General features: G+C 31.4%; 2 protein-coding genes and 1 long non-coding RNA gene across 4 annotated transcripts; 1 reads left to right on the forward strand and 2 right to left on the reverse strand.

Annotated features, from left to right (window-relative positions):
* Nucleotides 1-4,226: 4,226 nt before the first annotated feature.
* Nucleotides 4,227-5,181, reverse strand: LOC123005028 (general odorant-binding protein 19d-like). The gene is made up of 6 exons (XM_044398618.1): nucleotides 5,032-5,181; nucleotides 4,896-4,980; nucleotides 4,748-4,836; nucleotides 4,579-4,699; nucleotides 4,457-4,527; nucleotides 4,227-4,407 (listed from the first exon to the last, which is right to left on the reverse strand). Exons 1-6 carry the CDS (start codon nucleotides 5,080-5,082, stop codon nucleotides 4,375-4,377), a joined length of 450 nt encoding a protein of 149 aa, XP_044254553.1. The 5' UTR covers nucleotides 5,083-5,181; the 3' UTR covers nucleotides 4,227-4,374.
* Nucleotides 5,182-8,084: 2,903 nt separating this feature from the next.
* LOC123005026 (transmembrane protein 62-like) lies at nucleotides 8,085-13,106 on the reverse strand. Of its 2 annotated transcripts, none has more exons than XM_044398615.1 (9): nucleotides 12,770-13,106; nucleotides 12,469-12,718; nucleotides 11,961-12,420; nucleotides 11,754-11,909; nucleotides 9,348-9,618; nucleotides 9,217-9,298; nucleotides 8,922-9,169; nucleotides 8,590-8,873; nucleotides 8,085-8,536 (listed from the first exon to the last, which is right to left on the reverse strand). In XM_044398615.1, the coding sequence occupies exons 1-9, from the start codon at nucleotides 12,941-12,943 to the stop codon at nucleotides 8,461-8,463; spliced, it is 2,001 nt and encodes a 666-aa protein (XP_044254550.1). In that variant the 5' UTR covers nucleotides 12,944-13,106; the 3' UTR covers nucleotides 8,085-8,460. The 2 variants fall into 2 exon arrangements, with proteins under 2 accessions (XP_044254550.1, XP_044254549.1); XM_044398614.1 differs by having other exon boundaries at nucleotides 8,587-8,873.
* Nucleotides 13,107-13,194: 88 nt separating this feature from the next.
* On the forward strand, nucleotides 13,195-23,074 carry LOC123005031. Its single transcript, XR_006412723.1, has 3 exons — nucleotides 13,195-13,331; nucleotides 22,652-22,924; nucleotides 22,974-23,074. It is a non-coding gene; the product is annotated as an uncharacterized LOC123005031 (long non-coding RNA).
* Nucleotides 23,075-24,829: the final 1,755 nt, after the last annotated feature.

A 24,829-nucleotide genomic window follows, 5' to 3' on the forward strand; every position in this document is an offset into this window, starting at 1 on the left:
ATAGTGCCAAAATATGGAGAGTCAAAGCTACTCAAACTTAGATTTAATTAATTTATTTTGTATTTATGGAGAGTGTAACAAAATTATGATATCGTTCATTAAACAAAAATAAGTTTTTCTCACTTGTTAGCTTTAAATAATGATTGCATGGTAGAACCTATCAATAATAATTAAGTTTGCATAACTRTGATTCTCCATATTTTGGCACTATTTGGCAAATAATAAGTCACTGTAGACGTTTACTGAGAAACAATTTTGACATTTTTGATTTCCATAGCAAACTATGTGAAAACCGGTATGGCTAGTAATAAATTTTCTGTAGTATTAAAAAAAAGTCCATAACTTGAAAATTATTAAATTTAGGTATTATAGGGAATGTTAATACAGATCAATGCACAATTAAATTCTCTTCAATTTAGTAAAATAAAAATTGGGGTATTTCATTTGAAAAAATTGAGTTATGAATATTTGAATTATTACAAAAGTAACCTTAAAATTATGGGATATGTTATTTTTTTCAAAATTTGAAAACACCAGAAAAAGGATCTAAGCTTTCTCTTTCAAACGCCAAAAAAACAAATTTAAAATCTTAAAAAATGACAGAGTTACCGGTTTTTAAAGTGGAAGGTGCAAATCCAAAAATTTTTGAAAAATTCCAAATATTTCAAAAACGGTTAAATTTAGGTGTAGGGAAAGCTGATGAAAATTCCCTTAAAATAACACGATTAATCCAAAAACGCAGTAAAAAATATACCTTTCCATTTAAAATAAGAAAGTTGAGACCGACTTCCGATATAACCGGAAGTGCTGTCATCTTGAAAATATTTTCATTTAGGAGGACTTAATGGTCTATGGCTGTGTACCAATTTTCAAATAAATACAATTATTCCAACTCCCAATACTTCTAAAGTGGGGTTTAGACGGAACACCTGTATATGATGTATAAACAAGAATTCTAATTCTGAATGGCATCAATGGCCATATACTGTTAATTTTAAAGGAGGAATTGTTGTAGAGCAACGTAAGCTGATTTTTTTTTATAATGCAATTTGACCTGTTAATAAATGACAATTTTATTATTCTTGTTAAATATTCAAAAAAAGTATGCTTAACCTTCTTTATTTTTGTTTGGTCACAAATTCGTGATTGCAATGATTTAATAATAAATGTTAATAGTGAAAAAGTCACTGTCTATGACACTGCACTGTCAAGACTACCAAATAAGACGTTTCTTTTGAAAATTTTCTAATCTTTTTGGGTACAACCATTTCTCACACTATGTAAATCTTTGAAAAATTTGACCAATTTGTTTTTGACAATTTGCGCTTTTTTGCATTCAAGTGTATTTCATCGAAACTAATGCAATTTGAGCTATTTTGAAGCAATTTGAATACAGCATACGTCAATTGTCAAAAATTTTAACTGAAAAATATAATAATAATTTCAATTTTAAAAACGCTCAATAGAAAAAATAGTATAAGAAAGACGAGTTACGAGCTTTTATTGTGATAACACGAGCAACGCAGTGACGAGTGTTACAATGAACAAGTATCACAATGAGATTGTTTTTTAATATACTATTAAATATGTACACTATTCAGAGCAAATAACAATTACAAGTCGACGAGGCTTCATGATGGAAAAATGATTCATTACTTCTTCAACATCCACTAGAACCAATTCATTTAATCTTTCTTGGCCTATCGTGTTTCTTAATAGTACATTAACCAACTTTGATAAGACCAGACGTGAAGCACGAATTCAAGTTTAAAAAGCGAGTGGCACAACTACGAGTTAATTTAAAGAAGAAGTGTTTCAAGGTCTTATGAAATAAGTTTTATATGCATTTTTTTGTAATTTGCATTCTTAATGCCGTTTTTAAACATCTTTTTTCATTTTAATCGATTTAGTGTTTGTTGTGTTAAAAGGCAAAATTTGATCTAGATAGGCGTCTTTTGTTTTATTGAAATTGAATTTATTGAACACGAATATGGAAAATAATAAAGATAATCATGCCTATACGCCCCCTGAAATACGTGAAATCAAGATCCTGTTATCAAATTTTTCCACTGAACATTTCCTGTTCCTGATACATTTTGTAATAAATTTTTCCTATGACCATGAAACTAGATCATAACGCACAATTACATACGCGCGAAAATTGGCAATATCGTACGAGGTCGAAAACATGTGCGATTTGTTTTCGCATTAAAAATCTAACGTACAATTCACACTCGAATGTTTTGTATTTTTTCATTTAACGTATTTTTTTGTATCCATTATAAAAAACAAATCGTTATTCAACGTATTTTTGTATACATTATAAAAAATAAATCGTTATGAAAAAAAATATGTTCGTAAGAAAAAAATTATTTATGGTCGTAGGAAAAATAGTGTACAAAACTTGCAGGAAAGTGTCGAACGCACTCGTGGTATTTATCACTTTCCGTGCTCATTATGTAATATACTATTTCCTACGACCATATATGAAACTAGATCATAACGCACAATTACATATGCGCGAAAATTGGCAATATCGTTCGAGGTCAAAAACCTGTGCGATTTGTTTTCGCGCTGTGTGTTAGAAATGTAACGCACAATGCATAATGTTTTGTATTTTTTCATTCAACGTATTTTTTTGTATCCATTATAAAAAATAAATCGTTATTTAACGTATTTTTTACTTTTTCGTTTCTGACAAAGACGACGGCTTGCTCCAGTTGTAAAAATGCAAATTGTGTTGGGTAGTTTTAGGAATAATTTATCTTAATGTTTGTAACCAGTTCTCTACTACTTTCCATTTAGTTGGTACTCTACTTTTTGAGCGCCCTGTGTAACAGAATACAATGATTTCCAATTAAAAAAATTACAAATGATTATGCATTTATGCACTAAGTATGTACTAATGAGTTTTTTTTTTATAAAGGTCAGACTTGAAATAAAACTGATAAATTATCAATAACACCAAATATTTTGAAAAGGATTTCAACACCACAATATTACATAACTAGACAAAATGAAAAATCACTTTTTATGCTTTCTCCAGCTTTGAGGCACATGCCATAAGAGTGGTGTATGGTTTACGCATTTTTTCTTCACTATTGGAGACTTCGAAACTTGTCAGTTTACTTTCAAGATTGTAAAAGAAAGCTGAAAATAAATGTTTTTCTCATCTTGTCGAAGATTAGACCATGTTCAGAAACAAAATGTACAAATGTTCCTTTAATTCTTTTGCAAAACTTTGATCAATCGGTCCGAGAAAACGATTTGATGGATCGATTAAAAATTAGCAGGGCTGTGAGGGATTCTTTGAGCTGTAAAAACACCTAAAACATTAGTCTCCCCATCAATATTAGTGAATATGCGGTAGATTTACTAAAACAACGCAAAAACTTACTTTTTTCTCTTTTTTTATAAATCAATGTTAAAAAAATAATTTTCAAAAAATTATAAGAGTATTTATTCCAGTTTTTGACACTTCCCTTATATTCTCTGTGTGGTCATGGTTGCTGAGATATCGATGATCAAAAACAAAAGGATCCTTTTTCATTTAAAGTCAAATATCTCATCGACAAATTGATGTAAAAAGAATATGAAGAAAGCATAGTAAAGCTAAACAAACATGCTATCCGGCCTATGCATTGACTTAACTAAAAAAAAATCTTCACGTCCGTGGACTAAAAACAAAAATATAAAAATTTAGATTTTTTTTTCCCGCGCAATTACTTAGAATTGCGTGATAAACGTAGCACAAAAAAATATTTGCCAAAAAAACTCAAAACTTGAAACTTAAAGCTTCAAAATATTTTTTTTTAAATCTAGATACGAACATTTTTCCTTGTGTTACAGCATTTCAAAAATCACCTAAAAGTTTGGGAAAATATTTTGTTCCTTTAATTTTTTGGAGTAGTGTAGATAAACATGAAAGTTCCATCACAGATTAATTAATCTATTAAAACTGGTTTTAAATTAATTGACAAATTTGGCACCGTCAGACTATTATTTGTTCCTAAAACTCAAAAAAATTTAAAAGGTGCAAAATTTTGATATGTGCCGTTGTGAATTGGTTTGTAGGCCAAGACAACAAATCTTTTTTAAAGAGTTTACAATTTCATTTTATAAACGTTCTACTAAAGGTGTAAGTAAGTCTAAGAGCAGAGTAAGTTGAATGTATAATATTTTGTTTTAAAATATTACAGCGTTTTATATGGTAGGCTAAGTACGAGTATGTATCATCATTGTCCGCTGCTCCTATGTATTATGACAGTATTTTTAATTCGACTGGATTTATAAGAGAGGTGGAGCATGTAAACAAGTTTGATAGTTGATTATTTAATTATAAGATAAGTATTTCTAACAAAACGGTATTACTTCTTATTCGATCACCATCAAGTCGTCTAAACCCATCTGCAAATTATTAAAACGTACTATATTTTCTATTTTCATAAACACTCACCGATTTGCTTTCACGGATGGCACATTCAGCTAAATTTGAAGCATAAATGCAAGAATCATTATTATTTTCAGCTGCAAAATATTAAATACAATTTCATTTATTGAAACGAAATTAAATTTCACCTGTATCAAAACAAGTATTAAATATTTTAACAACTTTGTCATAAATATCCTGACTGTGTTGCTTAATGGGTTCTAATGAAGAAATAGCATCCACTTTATTCAAAGATCCGTCATCATTTTGCTTAAATATTTCAATTAAATTAAACTTAAAAAATCAAGACTTACCCACAATGTGAAAATGTTTGTGAAAACAAAAAATCATGCATTTCCCTTCATGTGAATCTGGTATTTTATGATCTAACAGTGTTTTAATATCATCTACAAATCAGTGGCTGTTAAGTACAAGATATTTTTTATCGCAAGATCATTATCATTACCTTTAGTAGCTTGAGTTTCAGCAACGCATTCTTCACTAACTTTTCTAATTTTTTGCAAAAACTGAATCAAAAACTCCTTATCTAACTACAAATTTCTAATAATTAATTGTGTTCTCGATTACTAACAAAAACTTACTTCACCAGTGCAGGCAACAAGCACACAAACTAAAAGAAAAAATACCTTCATTTTGATACAAGTGATGATGTTGGGAGAAATATATATTTTCTTATTGAAGGTCAAGACTAATGAAATAAAAAATGATAATTTAGTGATGAAATTCTCCTAATGACAGTTGTTGTTTCCTGAATTATATTCGCGATTGTGTCTGTCATATATTTAATTTAATTGTACATAATTAAAAGAGAAAAACCAAATCATATATAAACAAGTAAAAGAATCATAAAGGAATACCTACTTAACATTGTTTTACAATATCTTCCAAATTTAAATTATCTAAAGTTTAAAAAAATAGCAAAAAATTCTAGTTTGAATTATGTAAAAAATATTGATTATTATAAGTACAGTATGTCCCCGGATTGAGTTTACAAGAAGAAAAAAATTTTTTTTTTGATTTTCCACCAAAACTTCAAAGGAAAAACATGTTTTTGCTTCACCTGAAATGAGCAAATCTTTAATTAAAACTTCATTATTCTGATTCAGTGAAAACAAAAGTTCATTTTTCTCTTGATTTTAGACTTGGAATAATTTCACATCACATTGGCGGTTTTATTTATTTGACAACTATATGTCACTTTGACAATTAATTCATTAATTGAATAATATGTTATTTCTTGTTAAAAATGACTTTGTTTTTTATCTTTTTTCCTCTTGTAAACTCAATCCGGGGACATACTGTATAAAATACTTAGAAAACATAAGACAAATATTACAATTTTATTTTATATATACAGGGCTGTTCGGTCCAAGTCGTCCCGGCTGATAACATCTAAACTTACTTCTTTTTTTCAAAAAGTAAATATTTAGGTAATAATATTCATTCTTAGCTTTCTTTATAAATGTATCAATTTTTTTTAGGACATTCGGTGTTGCCGGAAATGCTACCAAATTTAGTTTTTTAAATGAAACACCTATGTTTTTTCCTCCAAACAATAATAATTGACATGAAAAATACTGTAAACCACTATTTATTACATTTTGCGTAACACAATGTAATCAAAAAACATCTTAAATCTTAGAATTATATAAAGAAATTGGTCGCGTAGCCCGATTTTTAAATTTAAAGGAAAGATGTGAATAAAAAAATACTTGGATACAGTTAAATTGTTGGTTTGACTAATCTAATTTGTCAGTTGATGAGCGAGTTCTCTTATGGAAACTCTTGGAGTTTCTTCGACTGATAACAGAACATTCAGATTTCTATTTTCTTGTTCTTCACAAAGAACCACAGGTTTTTTAGTTTTAAGAAGCGAACCTATTCGTCTCAGTTGTTTTTCAATTCGACTAAATTTCCAACGATTTGGGTGAACTCTATTTGGGTATTTTTCTCTAAACTGTCTTTCAGCTTCCGCTCTATTTTTATTGCACTTAAAAAACACTTCAAGCTGATCTACCAATTCGTCGTAATTAATATCATCCATTATTAAAGATCTCAATAAGATTTATTGACAAATTAGGCTTTGTCAAACTAACAATTAAACGGTATCCAAGCATATTGCTTTTTGCATGAATACCTTGACAGGTAAAATCCGCCTGTTGCAAAATTTGCTAATAAAATTCTAAAATTTAAATTGTTTTCTGAGTGCATTATGTAAAGTAAAATGTAATATATAGTGGTTTACCGTATTTTTCATGCCAATTATTATTGTTTCGAACAAAAAAATATAGGTGCTCCATTTGAAAAACTAAATTTGGTAGCATTTCCGGCTACACCGGATGTGCCAAAAAAATTTCATGCATTTACTAAGAAAGCTAGGAATGAATAGTGTTATTTAAAAATTTTGTTTTTGAAAAAAAAGTAAATTTAGGTGTTATCAGCCGGGGCGACTTGGACCGAACACCCTGTACATATTAAGTGTAACATGTCTTATTTTCATATTTCGATCAGTTTGATATGATTTTCTTTCCCTGTTAGTATATATTTGTTGCTTTTTCTCGTTACATAATACATAACTGATCAACAGAACTACAGAACATGTTAAGTGAAATTTTTTTATATAAAATAAATATTTACAATTTTTAAATCATTTCTTTTTACACATTTGCTTAAAAACCAACTGGTATGTTTAAACACATAACACCATAAATAAAGAGGATCACTTTTTACCCTTTTTGCGACTAGTGGTAATGAGTCAATTAGGAATTGTAAATCAAGAAATTTCTCGTTCGGTTTCAGATTAAAATCGCGCGACGCTGTAGCACGCTTATTTATTAAATTTTTTAAAACGGTTTTCACTACGAATAAAGAAATTTATAATAACATAAAAATTTGACTTTTTAAATTTATTGATTTCGTTAATTTTAATTTTTAGTAACTATTTATTGTTATTTATAATAACTTTAAAAAAAATTAAAAAGTTATATTGTAGTTAGCAATTTAAAAATTGCCTGTGCCAAATTTCATTATGATAAGAGTGCTACAGTGTCGTTCGTTTACATTGGCATTCCCATAAGAAAAATTCGTCCATACTCCTTAAAACAATAATGGTTCGTTCACACTCAAACTTTCATAGATAGCTTTGACGCCAAATTTAAAAAAACACCCGTTATGTACAGGGTGCTGCATTTTAGATGTCCGAATAGGGAATCCCTGAAACTAAGAGGTTTAGCCAAAAACGAGTGATACATTCTGGGGCTCATTTTTTGAGAAAATAATATTGGTTGAAACCGCATTCCGCTATCGTCTTTTGTTTTCGACTTACAGATAAAAGTTGACATTTTAGCCAAATCTAAAAAAAATCATATCTTCGTTATTATAGAAGATACCGATTTGAAATAAAGACATTATACAGGCACTGTATATTGGCTGGGAATCTGGGCTGGAAATTTTCCACGCAAACTGAAAGTGAAAATGACCATGCAGTCATTTAAATACAATGCTATTATTATGCTAAATATTTATTTTAAGGTTCATTTAAATAAAGAAAAATTTTAAACTTTTGTCCTGAGGTAAAAAATGGGTAACTTTCAAACGTTGTTCTTTATTTAAAAATGTGATTAAAACGCGTTGGTAACTACTGCAATATTTATTTCTTGATTGACGTTTGAAGTACAGTATTGCATTTAGAATTCTTATACAGGTAACACAAACTAACAGGGATAAAGAGATATAAAAATAGGTTTTACCTTGTTATGTCGAGAATGTGAAATTGGAAGAAAAAAAATTAACTACAAATATTATAATACTAACAAAAACTATCACATGAGCCAACCACAGTATTAACGTCTTACAATAATATTGCAGTCTCATAGTAATTTATTGAAAGCACAAATAGATCGACAAATATATTAGATATAATTTTGTGTATGGCCCTATCATAACCCAAACTCAAGAAATGATTTATTCTACATTAAAATATCAGTACATTTAGGGAAAGACACATCGAATTACTGCTTGATATCGAGGACATTGCTGTCGCTGTGATCTCTCGCCGGCAAAATTTGTAGCAAACTTGCAGCTTTTCTGTAAATAAAAATTAGGTACAAAAAAAACTCTACAAGCCAAAAACTCACAACCTTGTACACCTTACTGGTAAATAAATGGCGTTATACCACAAAACTGCGGCTAAAACCAGAGACCACGTCCTCAAAGGCCCCAAAATAAAGGCCAAAGTCCCGTAAGCCAACCAAAACAAGTACGCCATCTGTACTTGAATACCGAAAACCAACAAAAAGGGTAAATGTAATCCAATGTGGCCACAAATTGTTTTCTTTTTTTGCGCGTTTATTACTTTATATTGGATGCTATGATCCACTCCGTGGGCCAGAATAAACATCAAAGGTATTTGGAATGTAACTAACTGGAAAAAAAATCAGGTTTAGGGAATTCTCCAAAACCAGTTAGTTACCTGAATAAATCCATAAGCGTAAGTGAAAGAACCGGGTAAGTAAGACCCATTCACAAAAATGCCCCATGCAAAAATCACACCCACATGGTCCTCCACCAAGTACCCCACCGACCATGGGCCGAAAGACAAATAAAGAGGGTATAAGAGTATAGGCCAAAATATCCGATCAACGGTTGAGAGCACCCAGAATTTGCGCAACCACATCCGGCAAAAAGAGCCTCTGAGGCGCGGAGGAGTTAATTTGTTTTCTTAAATTAGCAATTAGTAAAAAGCAAAAACAAAAAATTATAATTACCTTCCACCATTTTATGGAGAATTCGGAACACGATTAAAGGTAATATACACGTAATTAACATCACAACGAACATCATACGAAACTAAAAATTACTTTGAAAAACTTTAAAGATATCATTTGGGGTTACGTACGACGGTACTAGCATCCGTCATTAATGCTATTCGAGATAAAAGACTAAACGATAAACGAGTGTCGTCCAATGCAAAGGGTTGTGAGTAAAACTTTTCCCTTCCATGGGAGTCTTTGACTAATAATTCCATAGTGTGGAGCCCTGAATTGTACTTATTGGGGTTCCACTTTAATACGTATAAGGGACCCTCCACGTGGTACAGGTCCATCCATTTACCACCATTTATACGTATTTTCACAGACGTTATCTCTCCTAACGAAAATGCTAACACTCTGAAAGTAATTATTATTAATTTTAGAGGAATTTCATACAAAAACAATCATTTTAAATCTTGAAATCTCCGATTTTTGTACAACTGAGATGTTAAGAAAAATTGTTTAAGGCTATTTCCAAAACGTCCGTCGTAAAATTTTAAGAAAACCTCTAGCAAACATTAATATATTTAGATGAATTTTATGTGATTTAAAAAAATGTACGTACCTAAGTGAATTTTTTTGCTTTACACAACTTATTTCCCATTTATTTGTAAATAAAAAATATTCTACCACGCACAAAAAAAAACGCCTTTTTGCTATTATTTAAAAAAACATTAATTTGTTTGTGAGATTACGTCAAATACAACATAATGTGCGATTTTTAGGTTTGTTTCGACAAAACATCGTCAATTTCTGTAATTTTTGGTCAATTATAGCAAAATGTAGTAAAAAACGTGCTTAAACGTTCAGAAAAAGCAAATATAACGCCCTCTTTGACCCATTAGGTGATTTTCGGTTTGTTTGAGCAAAATGTCGCAAAATAGATAGAATTCCGACTAAAAAGCAAACAAAAAAGATAAAAATATGTCATTTGCAACCTAATTTTATGATTTTTTCGGACAGTTTTAACAAAAGTTCGCAGAAAAAAACGAGTTTTTATTAAACACCCAAAAGGTTAAACGGCAACAACATTTTTGACCTAATTAAGTCATTTTTTAACTTATTTGGTAATTTTTCAGTCTATCACGTTCCTAAAATATAGTTTTTGCGGACGAATCGTTGCTATTTCTGGACGAGGCGAAGCCGAGTTTTAGGTACGTGTTACAAACAATTTTGTTTGTTAAAGCTTACAAAAAACAAATTCACATCTCTTATTAATTAAAAAAAAATTGGCTATCATAGTAACTAAATTGACTTTTTCGTCCGGAATAGTATATTAAAGTACAAGTTGCAGAAGAACCAATAAGTGCTTTATACTATTTTTTCTATTTTGCCGCTTTATATCATTTTATAAATTAAAAAACGAAAATTTATGTTTATGTGGAATAATTTTAGGCGGCTGTAAAAAATAAAAATAATTCTGATTTTCACATTTGAAAATGAATGAATTGTGAAGAAAGTCCGTCACTAAAATTAACGCCAACGATTTATTCCAGCACTCAAATGACGTCATTTGGGTGGTGGAATAGACTTATTCTAACACCGAAATAGAAAAAAACTGTTTTTGGGTACTGATCACCTAAAATAACCATTTTACGTACTATTTATTGTTTTTGGGGACTGAGTATCTAAAATAACTATTTTACGTACTATTTTATTGAGTCCGAAAAAGACTCATTTTAGGTACTCAAATGAGTCCCTAAAACAGCTATTTTCGAGAGCGTATACAAAAATAGCTATTTATGTATCAAGTACGCAAAGTAGGGTTTTAGGGGACGAATCGTAATTAATGACGAGGCGACGTAGGAGCCGAGTCTTTAATGAGAGGAGTTACCTAAAACCTTTTGCGTAGTGGTGCATACAAGATTTTTTTGTTAAAGCTCCCTAAACACAAATTCACACCTCTTACAAATTAAAAAAAAATTCGTTACCGTAGTAACCAATTTTATTTTTTAGTCAGCAAAAACTGTTTTTGGGGACTGAGTACTTAAAATAACCGTTTTACGTACTATTTTATTGATTCCGGAAAAGACTCATTTTAAAGACTCAAGACTGTTTTCAGGAGCGTATACAAAAAGGGCATTAAAAAAAATGTTTCTTTAAAATTTTCGAAGGCACACTTGATTTTCCAAAACTAAAATTATGTTAGAAATTAGTCTTTAACCAAGCAGGGCTGAACCCCAAAAAATTAAAATTTAAATCGAGAATTTTTTATCTTTTACAAGAGGCGTTTCACCCATCCGGGGACACAGTATAATTATTATTCATCAAAAATCAATTAAAAAAAAAAACTAAAAACATGACAATAAATGAATATGCGAAGGTAAATGACGTCATATTTTCTTTTCTAGAGAAATACTCCAGCTTTAATTATTATTTATCAAGACAAATAAAAATTTAAAACATGAAAATAAATGGAAATGCGAGGGCAAATGACGTCGTAGCTCTTTTCCCTAGTGAATTAAAGTAAAAACATTGGCTGTTGGTATCACCTGACATGCGTAGACTTTCTAATATTTTCGAGATTCTCTTTCGCCGAGTTAATGAATTGGGCATGTTTGGGGTTAYTTATGAGGCCCACGGGCCACTCGCCATGAGGAACGTCCACAAAAGACAATGTTCCGTGATCTATCGCCAATAAACGATACCTACAAACTCCGAACTTCAAAAAATACCCCAACTTGGACCCTACTTAGTACACTCTGTTATCTTTCCAATCTCCAAGCTCTAATTCTAAAAAGCCCGACTGTTGCAAAGTGTACATTTTAGGCACCAAGCCCCCAAGTCTGTGTAAATGTCCACAAACATATACCAAACCTTTAGGATCTTTCCTGATTAAATTTCTAGCACCCTCACTCCCTGTACTCAAAATGCAAGAAGTTGGAAAGTGACCAAACCAAACAGTGTAATTGCTGCCGGTTGTTTTAGTTTTTTCGATAAGTTTGTTTATGTGGTCTATTTCGGTTTGGTCTAGCTTTCCTATGAAATTAAAAGGACGTCTAGGGCCTGGGTCTAAGCAAGCATCAATCCCAATAAAAGAGTATAAATCCGAACCCTGTGATACTTGGTAAATATACGAACGAGGGTGGTGTCGCCCTTGGATTGAGTAGTTTAAATAAAAATTTTGTTTAGAATCTGCGCCGGCTACGTTAAAATTATCTGAAATTTGATAAGTAAGGTTAAGTTTCAAAAACAAGAAATTACTACCGTGGTTTCCTCTAATATCAAGCCACACAGTTTTTTCCCTAACGTGACATTCATTGAGTATATTTCTGTAGTATTGCCATTCCTTTTCCAACTGTTGGGACCCAATATGATCCGCTGTTTTAGCATCTGTTAAATCACCAGAAGCTAACACCACAGAAGGCCTAATTACGTCAACAGTGCGAAAACAGAAATCTTTTAAATCTGTTATGCGAAAGGGGTCTTGAAAAACACTAATGTGTATGTCAGAAATCTAAAAAAATAAGTAAAAATAAAATCAACACTTACTACATACCCCCAATACTTGTAAAAACCAAATTAAGTGATCAGTGCTATCCGTAACTTTCAGATAATCATCTTTCATTGATAAGTTAACTTTAGTCCCATCTGTGCTTAATAAATTTACAACATTTGCGAGAAAAATTGAGATAAGTAGCATTGAGACTAAAATAATGATTGTGCCTTTAGAAATCCTCATGATTTTTGATTGTCGTAGCAAAACTGCACTGTCTGTTCTTGATTATTCATCGCTTAGTTGTGTGACAAAACACAGAGTATTCAAGAATTTATTACACAATGAATTTTAAAATTTTATCATCACAACCACTTTACAAATGTCAAATGTCATTTGTCAAAATCTACTTTTTCTGTCATTTCACGCAGCCAAGTTCGGATGGTGACCACCAGGTGTCGTACAAGCCTTTGCTTGAAACAGTGAATTATTCAAAATTTCAACTTTTCCCAGATGAAATGCTACAAAATATTTATGAAAAGACATAAACTATTACCAAGACTGGTTTCTGGTTTGAGAACTTTGGTTTGGTGTGATAATGCTTAATTTTTTTCCAGATTTGAAAGACAAACCGGTAAGTCTTATTTATTGTATTTTCAAATAACATAATTATATTTGGGTTCTTCATTAAATTGCATTTTTGAGAATATTTTAGCAAATGAGCAATTTTATATCAGAATCCGGTGCGATGGTTGGAAAATTTACCACGGTCGGAGGCTATGGTTGTCATGTCAAAGCCAACGCAGAATTTTTGCAAGTTATTAAAATTAGAAATTTCTCGGGTGTGATTGCTTAAATCAAGGCGTGCAAGCTATAAATAAAGAAATAAAAAATTCTTTTCAGCTGAGTCATTACGAATATGTATAAATATAGCAATAAAATATGCAAAAAAATGCGAATCTTTTGCTAAAAATTGCGCAATGTCTTGTTTCCGTTGTGATGTTTAGAATGGTGCGTAGCCATGTCTCTGAAATGTCTGGTTGCAGATTAGGAACTTAGAGAAATGCGCATTATTTATCGTTGCTAAATGTAATATAAACAAGAGGTTTGGCCTTCTCTAAGAAAAAAAAAACAGTCATCGCAAAAAATGATATCTGCATTCCAGGAAATTAAGTCCATTATCATAATATCAAAATACAATGTAGATTTTTCAAATAAACTCTGCGAATAGGCAATTCGTTTTATCTACGAGGGATATTAATACAATCTTTTAACAAATAATTAAAATAAATAACTTGACGTCAATTATGGGTTTAATTATATGGATATTTCATTTCTGATTTATTTATTGACGAACAATTATAAAACTATTGAAACTTTAACTCCCATAACTAGTCAGGTGGCCAGGTGGAAATACTTGAACATTATTTATTTATTTTTCAATTTATTCTGTTTTATTTGTTTGTATTTTATCGCGGCTCATTAAAAACAAAACAAATCGATTACTATGCAAGTAAGTACATTCATTTTTAGTGCTTTTTCATTTTTCATTACTTCTCAAACAAGTGTAACCAACCAATCTTTCTATCGCATTATTTTTTTCATTTTAAACAATAAATAATAGTTGTAACAAAATGTACAACACACACTCCGGAAAAAGATGTAACAAATGTCTAGGAAACTTGAATATAATCTTTACGAAAGTTTTTACATTCATAAATATAGTCAACGGTGTTCAATTACAGTTCTGATGAAAGTGGCCTTCTATTTTAAAATTAAGTTGGCAATGTTGAATAATGTTGTTTAACTTTTTTTAACTTTAATTAAATTTAGTAAAGTAACATAAAATTTAGGGATTTATTTTTATTATTGGTTACATAACAATCTATTGACCCCGCGCAAGAATATTGTTTAATATTATTATTATTAATATTGTCTTTACTGTGCATTTATTATTTTTACTGAAAAATACTTGACGTTTAAATACTTGTTAATATACGGTGTATTTAATTTGTTCTCAATCTACTGTATGATTGCAAGAGAAAAAAAATTGATTTTATGCCAAAACTGTAAAGAAAAAACATTTTTTGCTTCACCTGAAACGAGCAAATTTGAAATTAAAACTTTATTATTCTCACTCATTGGAAAGAAAAGTTCATTTTCGGCTTGATTTTGGTCTTGTAATAATAATTTTTCTCTGCGTTTTAAATTCTCACATTGGCGGTTTTATTTTTTTGACAACGATGTCACCTTGACAAATGAGTTTACGCAGTAAATAACAAAAATGTTTGTGAAAAACATAATTTTTAAAAATGGCAACTCAAAGAAACAGCTTTAAGAAAAAAAAAGTAATTTTTAATTAATTTAATTAATTAAATGACTTAATACAATTAATTTTATTATTATATTAAAATTAATTGTATTAAAATTTTATTAAAATTAATTTTAATTAATTTAATTAATTAATTATTGTACAATGGCGAACATTAAATTTTAGTAGGCAATGTCATTCCCCAATATACCCTCTTGTCAAAATTACAGAGGGAAATTACTTTTTTTGACAAAAAGATGAAGTTTTAAAATGACATTACCTACCAAAATTTTATGCTCGCCATTGTACATTAACATTAAGGTACCGTGCGATCAAAAAAAAAATAAATTAGAGTAGGCGACGATTTATATTCTACAGTTGGCAACACGTTGGCTGGGAATCTGGACTGGAAATTTTCCACACAAACTGAAAGTAAAAATGACCATTTACCGTTTTCGTCTTGTACAGCAATAAAAATTTTCAGCTCTAAAGAGAACATTATTTTACTCAAAATGAATATAACGCAAACTTGTCAAAATTTCCGCTGACATTTGATGTCAAAAATCAGGATTCCATCTTAAGGACTTTAAGCACCGCCTACTCTAATTTATTTATTTTTTTTTGATCGCACGGTACTAGATGCTGTCATAGACAGCAAGTTTTAATTACAGATTTGCTAGTTTCAGATGAAGCAAAAAATCTTTTTCTTTTGCAATTTTGGCGTAAAATCAAAGATAAAAATTTTGTTCCTCTTGTAAACTCAATCCGGGGACATACTGTATACTTAATATTTGTGTCATAGCTATCGCCACTTTGGCAAGGTCACAACTGCGTTTTTTGAGGTGAAATAGGTCAAAAACATTTAATTTCTGTGTAAAAGAGAAATCAATGTTATAACTGAAACCTACTGATAAAATTTTGAACTTGAGGGTTGCATCATTGCATACAGAAAAAACATTATTTATTCCCAACACTTGGAGGATTGAATTTTATTACAATTTTTTGCTATTAATTTTCAATTTCAACTAGATTTTCTCAAGTGTTAAGTCTAGTTTTTTAGATTCAAGGTGCATCATTAATTTTAGAGATGAAGAAAGCGTCAAAAACACTATATAAACAAAATTTGAATATTTTGAGAGTTTTTTTTTATTAAAAAAACACATAAGTAACTTCTTCAACAAAAATTAAAGACTCTGATTTTTTAATAAACGGACGCTGCTTCATGGATGTTTTGTGGTTTTAACATATTTCTACTATTTTACCATGCTATCCTATCATCTTTATTTTATTTACAATTCAAGATCTTAAATTAATAAAAATTGGCGAGCTTTTAAAATTTGAGAATCCTGAAAGTTATCAAAAACGAATCTTCGTGTTTCTGGCAATAGCAATTGCACTTTCTGAAATTGTCATTAAACTAATTAATTTAATTAAAATTCTGTTTTGTTTAAGATGTTTTCGTGATATTTCCTTGTTATTCCTATTGTCTCCATGCTTGTTATGACAATGATAACAGCCTAGCCCGTTAAAATTTAACGAACGTTTTAACGGACGTTTTTTCGCATGCTGCTATAGAAAAGGCGCATTCGAAAGACCACTTGATTCAAGTCTGACATTACTTGACATTATGCTTTTGAATAATTTTGCCAAAATCTTTTAGTATCAAGAAGACACACAAATGACAGTCTCGATTTTACTGTTATTTGCCACATGTAGGCCTTATGACGTTTTAATAACTATAAAAAAAGATTGATATGGTGTTCTTTTAAAAAATAACGGGTGGCTGTTTTAACCAACATATCGATTAGCACAGTGCACTGATAAAGCACATTTAACAGTATTGCATTTTGAAAAAGATTTATCACAAGATATAAGTACAGGGTGATTCAAAAATGTCGGACCAATTCTCGAATTCTGATAGAAGACATTCAGCTAAGCATAAAATGAATTCAGATTTTTGTTAAAAACTTTTTTTGAAAAAAAAAGCAGAACTGTCAATTTTCATATTATCATGTGTATACAAGATTACATAATCGTAACGGGCAAAAACTTAATCCAAAATCTAGTCTTTGAAGACCTATATCTCGTGAAAAAAGACTCAAACAATTGTTTTATTATGAGAACTTTTAACTCGACACTTTTGAATCACCCTGTATAAAGTTTTTGAAATTTTGGCAAAAAGCTACTTTATTTTCGGCATCTTTTTTGTTTTTTAGGCCAGTTAGTTAGTTTCTCTTGTTTTAGTGTTCAGTCACTTTAAATTCTTGCATTCAGAAATTCTTAAAATTTGTGACATTTCTCAAAGTGTTTCGATACGTGTATAAACTCCAAATTAGGTAAATTGTTGTTTTAAAATGTAAACGTCTGAGTGCTTGGTGGTCGCTCATTTAATTTTTTGATTGTCGATTTCCATCGCGGTCCGAAGAAGCCGATAGATAAATAAGAAGTCAAAGCTGTCGACTGTCTTAGCAACGATTTCCACCTTGATAATATCTCTCCCATGTGTGTTTTTTTTTGTGATTCGGATGGCGAGTGGTCATCTACATAATATTATGAGTAGATAAGTAAATAAATCATTTCGGAAGGATCGTGGGAGCATTGTTTGTCTTGATGCAATTGACAGGAGGACAAAGGATGAAACGGTTGAAGCCTCTCGGTTCTTTGTGAGTGTTGTGAATGGCGAGCCGACACATACGAGCTCTCGGCATGGCATGCGTTGCTTCTCCTCATCGTAGATATTGTGGGAACGGTTGCTGCAGTGGGACACTGCAGTCACTGCTCTACCAGACCGGCCGGCCTGCAATTAACATTCCTGAAGACTTGCCATCAGCGATGATGTCTTAGAACAAAGATATCTGTGGATATTGTGGCATTCATCTCGCCGTTTCGACGAGGTGGTAATAAAAACGGGGTCCCGGACCAGAAGACGTTCTCAGGGTTGCATTATTATATGTGGCCGAGGTGATTGCAGGAGATCGGATACGAAGGAGGACCTCTGGGAGGGGGGCCTCGATCGCCAGGTGCACAGCCCGAGGGCTCGCATTCCGAACCAAACACGCGCTGTTTGCTCATCTTCYCAATCCACGCTATTCTACCACCTCCCCTCTCTCCTTCCTTGCACCTAAATCAATTATATTATTCAGCTGAATTATTTGTATTATCATTCACATAAATTACACAATTTATACTGTGTCCATCACAATACGAGTCCTCTGTAAACACTAGCTTTAATATGATGGGGGCCCGGTGCACGCCGTGCCAGGTGTTCCTCTCTTCTACTTTATGACACACTCCTTATTAATAAATTTTAACAAGACACACTTGAATTCCATTTCATTTCAAAGAAAACAACACATACTACTAAAATCGACCATGTTGTAAAATTGTCTTTTTTTTAAATACATATTTGAATGTAAAAATAGCTATTTATGAAATAAGTTGCGAAATGGAAGTCTTTTAAGCATGCACGCGACGTGAAATTGACCAACGAGGCGAATGCCGAGTCAAGTGCCTAAACGCTTCTTTTGCAACATGTTTTATACATGATTTTTTGTACAATCACGAAATTTTTTTATAATAAATGAAAAATATGACATTGTCAAAAAAATTTGGCGAGTAAAACATAATCGATCTTGTTTGTTGCCGAGTTGTTGTTTACAAACAATAATTTGCGAAAAAATATCATCAGAAAGTTTGGGCACATAATTTTGAGAAATGAGTGATTTCGAGATGATTTCTGATATAGAAAATGCAGCAGAAGCTATGAATACCCTTATACCAGAGAGATTAAAATCTGGGTATCAAGCAACTTACGACAAATTTGAAATTTGATGCAAGGAGAAAAAAAGTGGTTACTATCACGGAAAAGGTGTTTTGGTCTATTTTTCTCAAGCTTCGAAGATTTGAAAGGCATCTTTATGAAGTAATTATTCTTGGTGAAAATAAAAATATAACGGACAATAACAGTAAAGATGTAATACATTATAACAATATATAACATAATATAAATATTCTAGACGGAAACCAGTTATTCAAAAAACCCAGAATAGAGGAAAATATTGCCGAAGACAGCCTCGTGTTTGACAATTCCTTCTACGTCTTCACGTGTTGAAATTATTGCAGAGAATCAAAATTGTCAAAATAAATCGGATACCGCTTCATCAAATGTTCAATTTTCTAATATTTATAATTATTATGGACAATAAGCCGTTTATTTTGTGTTTTTTTGGCATTATTTGCTCGTTTTTTTTTTTTAATAAAAAATGACGTTACATGACAAGTACTGTGCGATCAAAAAAATAATAAATTAGAGTTACCGCCTACTCTAAAGTCCTTCAGATGGCAATCCTGATTTTTGACATCAAATGTTAGCGGAAACTTTGACAAGTTTGCGTTATATTGATTTTGAGTGAAATAATGTTAACTTTAGAGCAGAAAATTTTTATTGTTGCAAGTTTTTACAAAAATGCTGTACAAGACGAAAACGGTGAATGGTCATTTTCACTTTCAGTTTGTATGGAAAATTTCCAGCCCAGATTCCCAGCCAATGTGCTGCCAGCTGTAGAATTTAATCGACGCCTACTCTAATTTTTTTTTTTTTTTGATCGCACTATATGTCATTTCGAAACCATTATAACAATCTAAATACAAAGTGATCCACATTGAATGATTCTGTTGGCAATCCTGACTCTAATTTTTAAAGCTTACCATTGGAGTGCGCTTTTTATTAACAATTCAACAATCTTGAGGGGTTGTACGTCAAGTATTTGTCAAGCAAAACCGTATCCGGTTGCAGTGTTTCAAATTATTAACAAAAATACTTTCAAATCTGTTTCCAACAGACTCAGTAGTTCTGGATCACTTCGTATTAACTTTATATGTCGATTGTAGCAAAAAAATATTCAAACCCACTAAAATTAAACTTTACAATTAAACTTTGTCATTTTTTGTTATAATTAATGTTATAATAATGAATGCTGAAATACAAACCGTAATGTTTGAAACAAGAAAAAATTGAACTGACAATATGTCTATATTTGTAGGTATTTTTTCGAATAATAACACTGGTTTAAGAAATATGTACCTATGTGATTAACAAAAATACAACGCTCGTCTTGTGCGTCACTCATGATGAAAAGAAGTCCAAATGCAAGTCTATGAAGTGTATTTTAAGACACATTTAAACCCACCTGGTAATAATTTTGCAATAATTTAGCAACAGTTTGAATTTTAAATAATTTTCAAATCGGAGGCATTTGTGCAGAAAGCAGGAAAATTATCGCTTGTAACAAAAAACTGTAACGTGATAAAAAAATTAACTGTTATTTTTGTTTAATTTATGCTAAAAAAAAATAAAAACAATAATGTGTTTAAAGGTATATTCAAAAAATTATTATTTGTAAACTAGTGTAATTAACAAAAATCAATCTGGTAAAAAAACAAAAAAGATTTTTGAATCCCGTTTGTTAATCTAAATACGATTATTGTGCACATTTTTAGCAGTGTTGTTAGCATTTTTAAAAATTTCTACATTTGTAATTAATAGATTTTTTTGGTAGAATCAGAAAAGTGGTGAACCATATTTAGTCGAGTTCTGGGAAAGAAAATGGAAAAAGTACCACGAACCGGAATTTATAAAATCATAAAACTGATCCATAAATTTATAATTAATTATTTTCTCGGCCAACTCTATAAATCAAAGTATCGTAAAATCGTTAAGATAATTCCGCTTCTTATAAATAATATTTTCGTATTGCAATTACTTTGGCGGCATTTGAAACCGAATTTATTTTTAGTAGAAATAACGATTGATTTTATTAAAASCCGGTACGAAATGGTTAATTTACCTAAGAACAGTTCCATTTCCAGCGTATCCATCCGTTASAATTTTTTTGCGATATTTAAACGAGACATTAAACGTTGGTTATTAATTGCTGTTATATTGGCTATAAATTTTCATTACTTTAATAGTCCAACTTGGCCCAATAAGGTATTATGTTGGGAGATGACATTTCTGATTCTCACAATTTGTTAGGTGCTTGTTATCTGATCGTTTGTTTACCTCGCAGAGAGCAAATCGAATCAACCTATTGAAAAGGATTTGTAACAGTCAGGCCTGCATTGCATTGTTTAAACTCCATCAAATTAAAATTATTCGCTTCTTGGGTGATGTTGGCATCGATATGAGGATTTTTCGGGTGGTTYTGGTCCAGATGTTCGTCGTGAGGAAAGTGGATACGAGTTCTTAGATTACGTGATCGATAAAAATAGTAGACAGAAACGGTATGGATCGAACAGGTGTTAAAGGGTTACCAGAAAAGGAAATACATCAGTCAGTCGCACCCAATATAGAGTCAGCGGTCAGACGCTTTGCAGACAAGATCATTAGTAGATTTCAAGACGATGATTTACCTTTATTGGTTTTATATTTAAATCGGTTGATGAAATAAGACGACAGCTATTTGGCCTGCGAAATTCTCCTGACTTTACTATGATATATTGCAGATATTACGATGTCTAGAACCAGCCCATATTCGCTCTCGGTTATTTATTGGTGCATTAATGAGATGCTCGAAGGGACGTCCATTGAGTATTCCTTGTCGCTACTGAATAATCATGATAAACATGAAAATCGGATATACATACCAGAAATTATTCCCAGTTACAACGTCACGACCACATTTATGCTAATCGATTATTTTAATTTGTTTCTGCTGCTAGCTACGTTTCACTAAATTTGCAAAAAACGATTTATCTTAAATTAACTCATGTTTTTATTAATTATATTATACTTTACGGAACATTCGCAATTTTTTATTTTTTACAAAACTCATTACACCAATCTAGAGTCATTTTCACATAACGTTATTTAGTTAATCAGAGTCGTTCTCTATATTTGGAAATGCATTTCGTTGTGTTTATTCTATGTTAATGAATTATTGGCAGCAAGTGTCAAAAATGATGAAGGATCCGATTTTGTACCACCTGAGGCCTCCACATCTTTGTTTTTACCGCTCGTGCTTGTTACAGCCTGTCAGGGGTCCTTCCCTTCGCATTATATTTTCTATGTATCTTCCTTCTTGGTCTTTTATTCAGATTCCTTCGAGATCACGTRCGTCGATAAACTCTCAAGCTACTTCAGTAGATATGTGTATCTTATTACAAGTAAGCGTATTCCATTCCAATTTGTATTCGTAACCCTAAAAATAAAGATAAAAGACCTCTCCAGTGTGTCGAGGTGGTGTTGTGAGCACTTCGTTTAGTATTTGTAAACACTCATAAGTTGTTTATGTGCGTGTGTGTGTGTAATATTTTCGTCTAAAAGTGTGTGAGAAGAGATGAGAGATTCCGGCGGCTTTTCAAAAGTACCTTTTAACTAAGCATACAGGTGTAGTCACTGTAGCGGTTTACCCTATTAACCACAGTTACTACTGGATAAACAAACTAACAACCTCTCTATGTACACTGGATGTCTCTAAAATGTTTACTAATCTGTACCAAACAGGAGGGTTCTTTCGTGAATTGACTCTCCTTTTTTTTCTATAGCTGTGTGAATTATTACCGAAGATTCCTTGTCATTACTAATTTGTCTTGCTTGTCTTTTATACCGGTGGCGCACTCAATTGTATCGATGTGTTTATCAGGGAGGTATTAGTGGTCCGGGAAAGGTCGGAATATTCGAGATGGGACGGCTGATAGGACCAGAGGAATGCCATTTTTTTATCTCCAATAATACGAGAATCGTGTTAAAGTGTACGGGTTCGAGGAACATCTCAACTATACGAGACCAGAACTACCAGGAGCGGCCAAAAACTCAAAATCAAAACTAACATTCTCTCCACCGTTTCAATGAACAAAACTGGAAAAATCAAATTTTTGAAATCCTGACATTGGCGTATTTTTTATTGTATGACAATGTAAGAAATAAAGCTTGTGTGAGACTAGAAAACTGACTTTTTTTTCTAGATGTCACTGGTATGTAACATCCGTCAGGGCTGTTGGACCAGCCTATTAACACCCAGTATGTAGTATTTTCAGGCTGGACGAAGCTCTTTTACCACCCATGACATTGTTTATTACGTTGCTTTAAATGCGCTTGATAAAATTTTATTCCATAATAAAATTTGTCGTTTTATTACAATTGTTTTAGTAGCTATAACATTATTTACTATTCATTTTAAAAGAAACAACGACGTTATCATCTTATAATTATAATGAAGCAGTTTCTTATAATTGGTTAGATATTTTCAAAAAAATGCAAATTAAAATTATACTTACTTATTTTTTATTTTTAGACATTTATCGTCCAGATGTTCATCATGGGTAATCTTTATTTATAACACATCGAATCACAACCACACCTGTTGGGCCGTTTTGCTCAATTCGATATCGAATATGTGTCATTTATCAAAAATTCTTCCTTTTGGTATTTAGTCAACAACTTGTTTTCTAGAAATTGCCGCACCTTTGATCAGATCATCTTCTTGTGGCCTTCCGGAATTGCCGACATAAATGCAGATTATCGCGATAAGAATCTACTACGTCAATGTTTCTTACAGTTGTCCAAATTCTTTTTTTTTTTCTTCTTTTAACCGCCCAAGAAGTCCGGAATTCGAAATATTTACTCCTGGAAGGCCGTTTTCGGCTCTCATTCATCATTTTTGTTCCATCGATGAATTCTGAAAATTGTTCCTTTTTCGGTGAGTGTTTTCACACTTGATTAAATGAAGGAATGTCCTAGTCGCAAGAAGGAATGTAAAACGATGATGGGTAGTTTTATTATCTACGGCATCTCTCCTTGACAGTCTTGGTGAATTAAGAGACCGGAAGCCGGTCCCGTAAAGTCATTCCTCGTGAGGACTGAGCATGATTTTGCACTTAAGTTTATTGCAGGTAATACAATACCTTTGCACTAGATCACTGCATCACTTTGGAATGTCGCACCGAGGGGTGGCTTGCTGAAAAATGGTTACAATCTTACGAGTGGATCACAGCTGGAAGAACTGAAGAAAGTGCGCCGAGTGACATYCAATTACACAGGGCGACAAAAKAAAGTCATGTCGTGACAACTTGACAAATTATATATCATTTTGTTCGTCTCAGTGAGACAAATCAAATGCACTAAAAAATAAATAAAAAGTCCACACACTTTGAACTAAATAATTTAAATGAATAATACTTTAACTTTAAAAAAATTATTACTCAATAACTATTAGGCCGATTTCCTTCAAATAAAGACTATTCTAAAGGGATGGCCTTGCAATTTAGAATAATATGAAATTTAAAATTGAATATTGACAAACCTTTCTTCGAACAGTGTTCGAAGAAGTTCGAAGTAAATCGAAATAATCTAAGCAAAACCRTACAAGTATTTTTTTTTCATCATTACCATCGTYTAGAGCATCTCTTTATTAGTTGTAATCTAAATTTTCAAAGGAATATACCGAGTGGTTTTCAAGATATAATTTTTTGAAGTTAAGGTWTGCTWTTCAGGCATTGCGCCATATAGGAGAAATGCATGTTAATCTTACTTAAAATTGCATTTTTATAAAAGTATTTGTTTTAAGACTCTTTTTTTGCTTAAAAATGGTTAATTGCACCTTCTTTGTTCTAATTAAAATAAACAAAGACTGTTTGTTTACTTAAAACAAATAAAGAGTTTTTTTGTTGTAAAAATGACCACTGATTATTGAGCAAAGAGGATCTAGAAGTTTAAGGCACGAGCCTTAAATATAAGGGCAAATCTTTTTCAAATCAATTCATTTTCCATTCAGATTTCGACTTGTTCACTTTGTTCTAGCTTTCTGAACTTTTTTTGAAAA

This window comes from Tribolium madens, unplaced genomic scaffold, assembly GCF_015345945.1.
Source record: "Tribolium madens isolate multiple individuals breed KSU strain unplaced genomic scaffold, Tmad_KSU_1.1 Scaffold_20;HRSCAF=117;Tcas5.2_LG4, whole genome shotgun sequence".
Lineage (NCBI taxonomy): Eukaryota > Metazoa > Arthropoda > Insecta > Coleoptera > Tenebrionidae > Tribolium > Tribolium madens.

Bases quoted from the DNA above. Each gene is read 5' to 3' on its own strand.
- LOC123005028 (XM_044398618.1), bottom strand. From the start codon at position 5,082: ATGAAGGTATTTTTTCTTTTAGTTTGTGTGCTTGTTGCCTGCACTGGT. The intron at 4,528-4,578 runs GTGAAATTTAAT...AATATTTTGCAG, and splicing joins TAATACTTGTTTTGATACAG to CTGAAAATAATAATGATTCT. The intron at 4,408-4,456 runs GTGAGTGTTTAT...AATAATTTGCAG, and splicing joins CCATCCGTGAAAGCAAATCG to ATGGGTTTAGACGACTTGAT.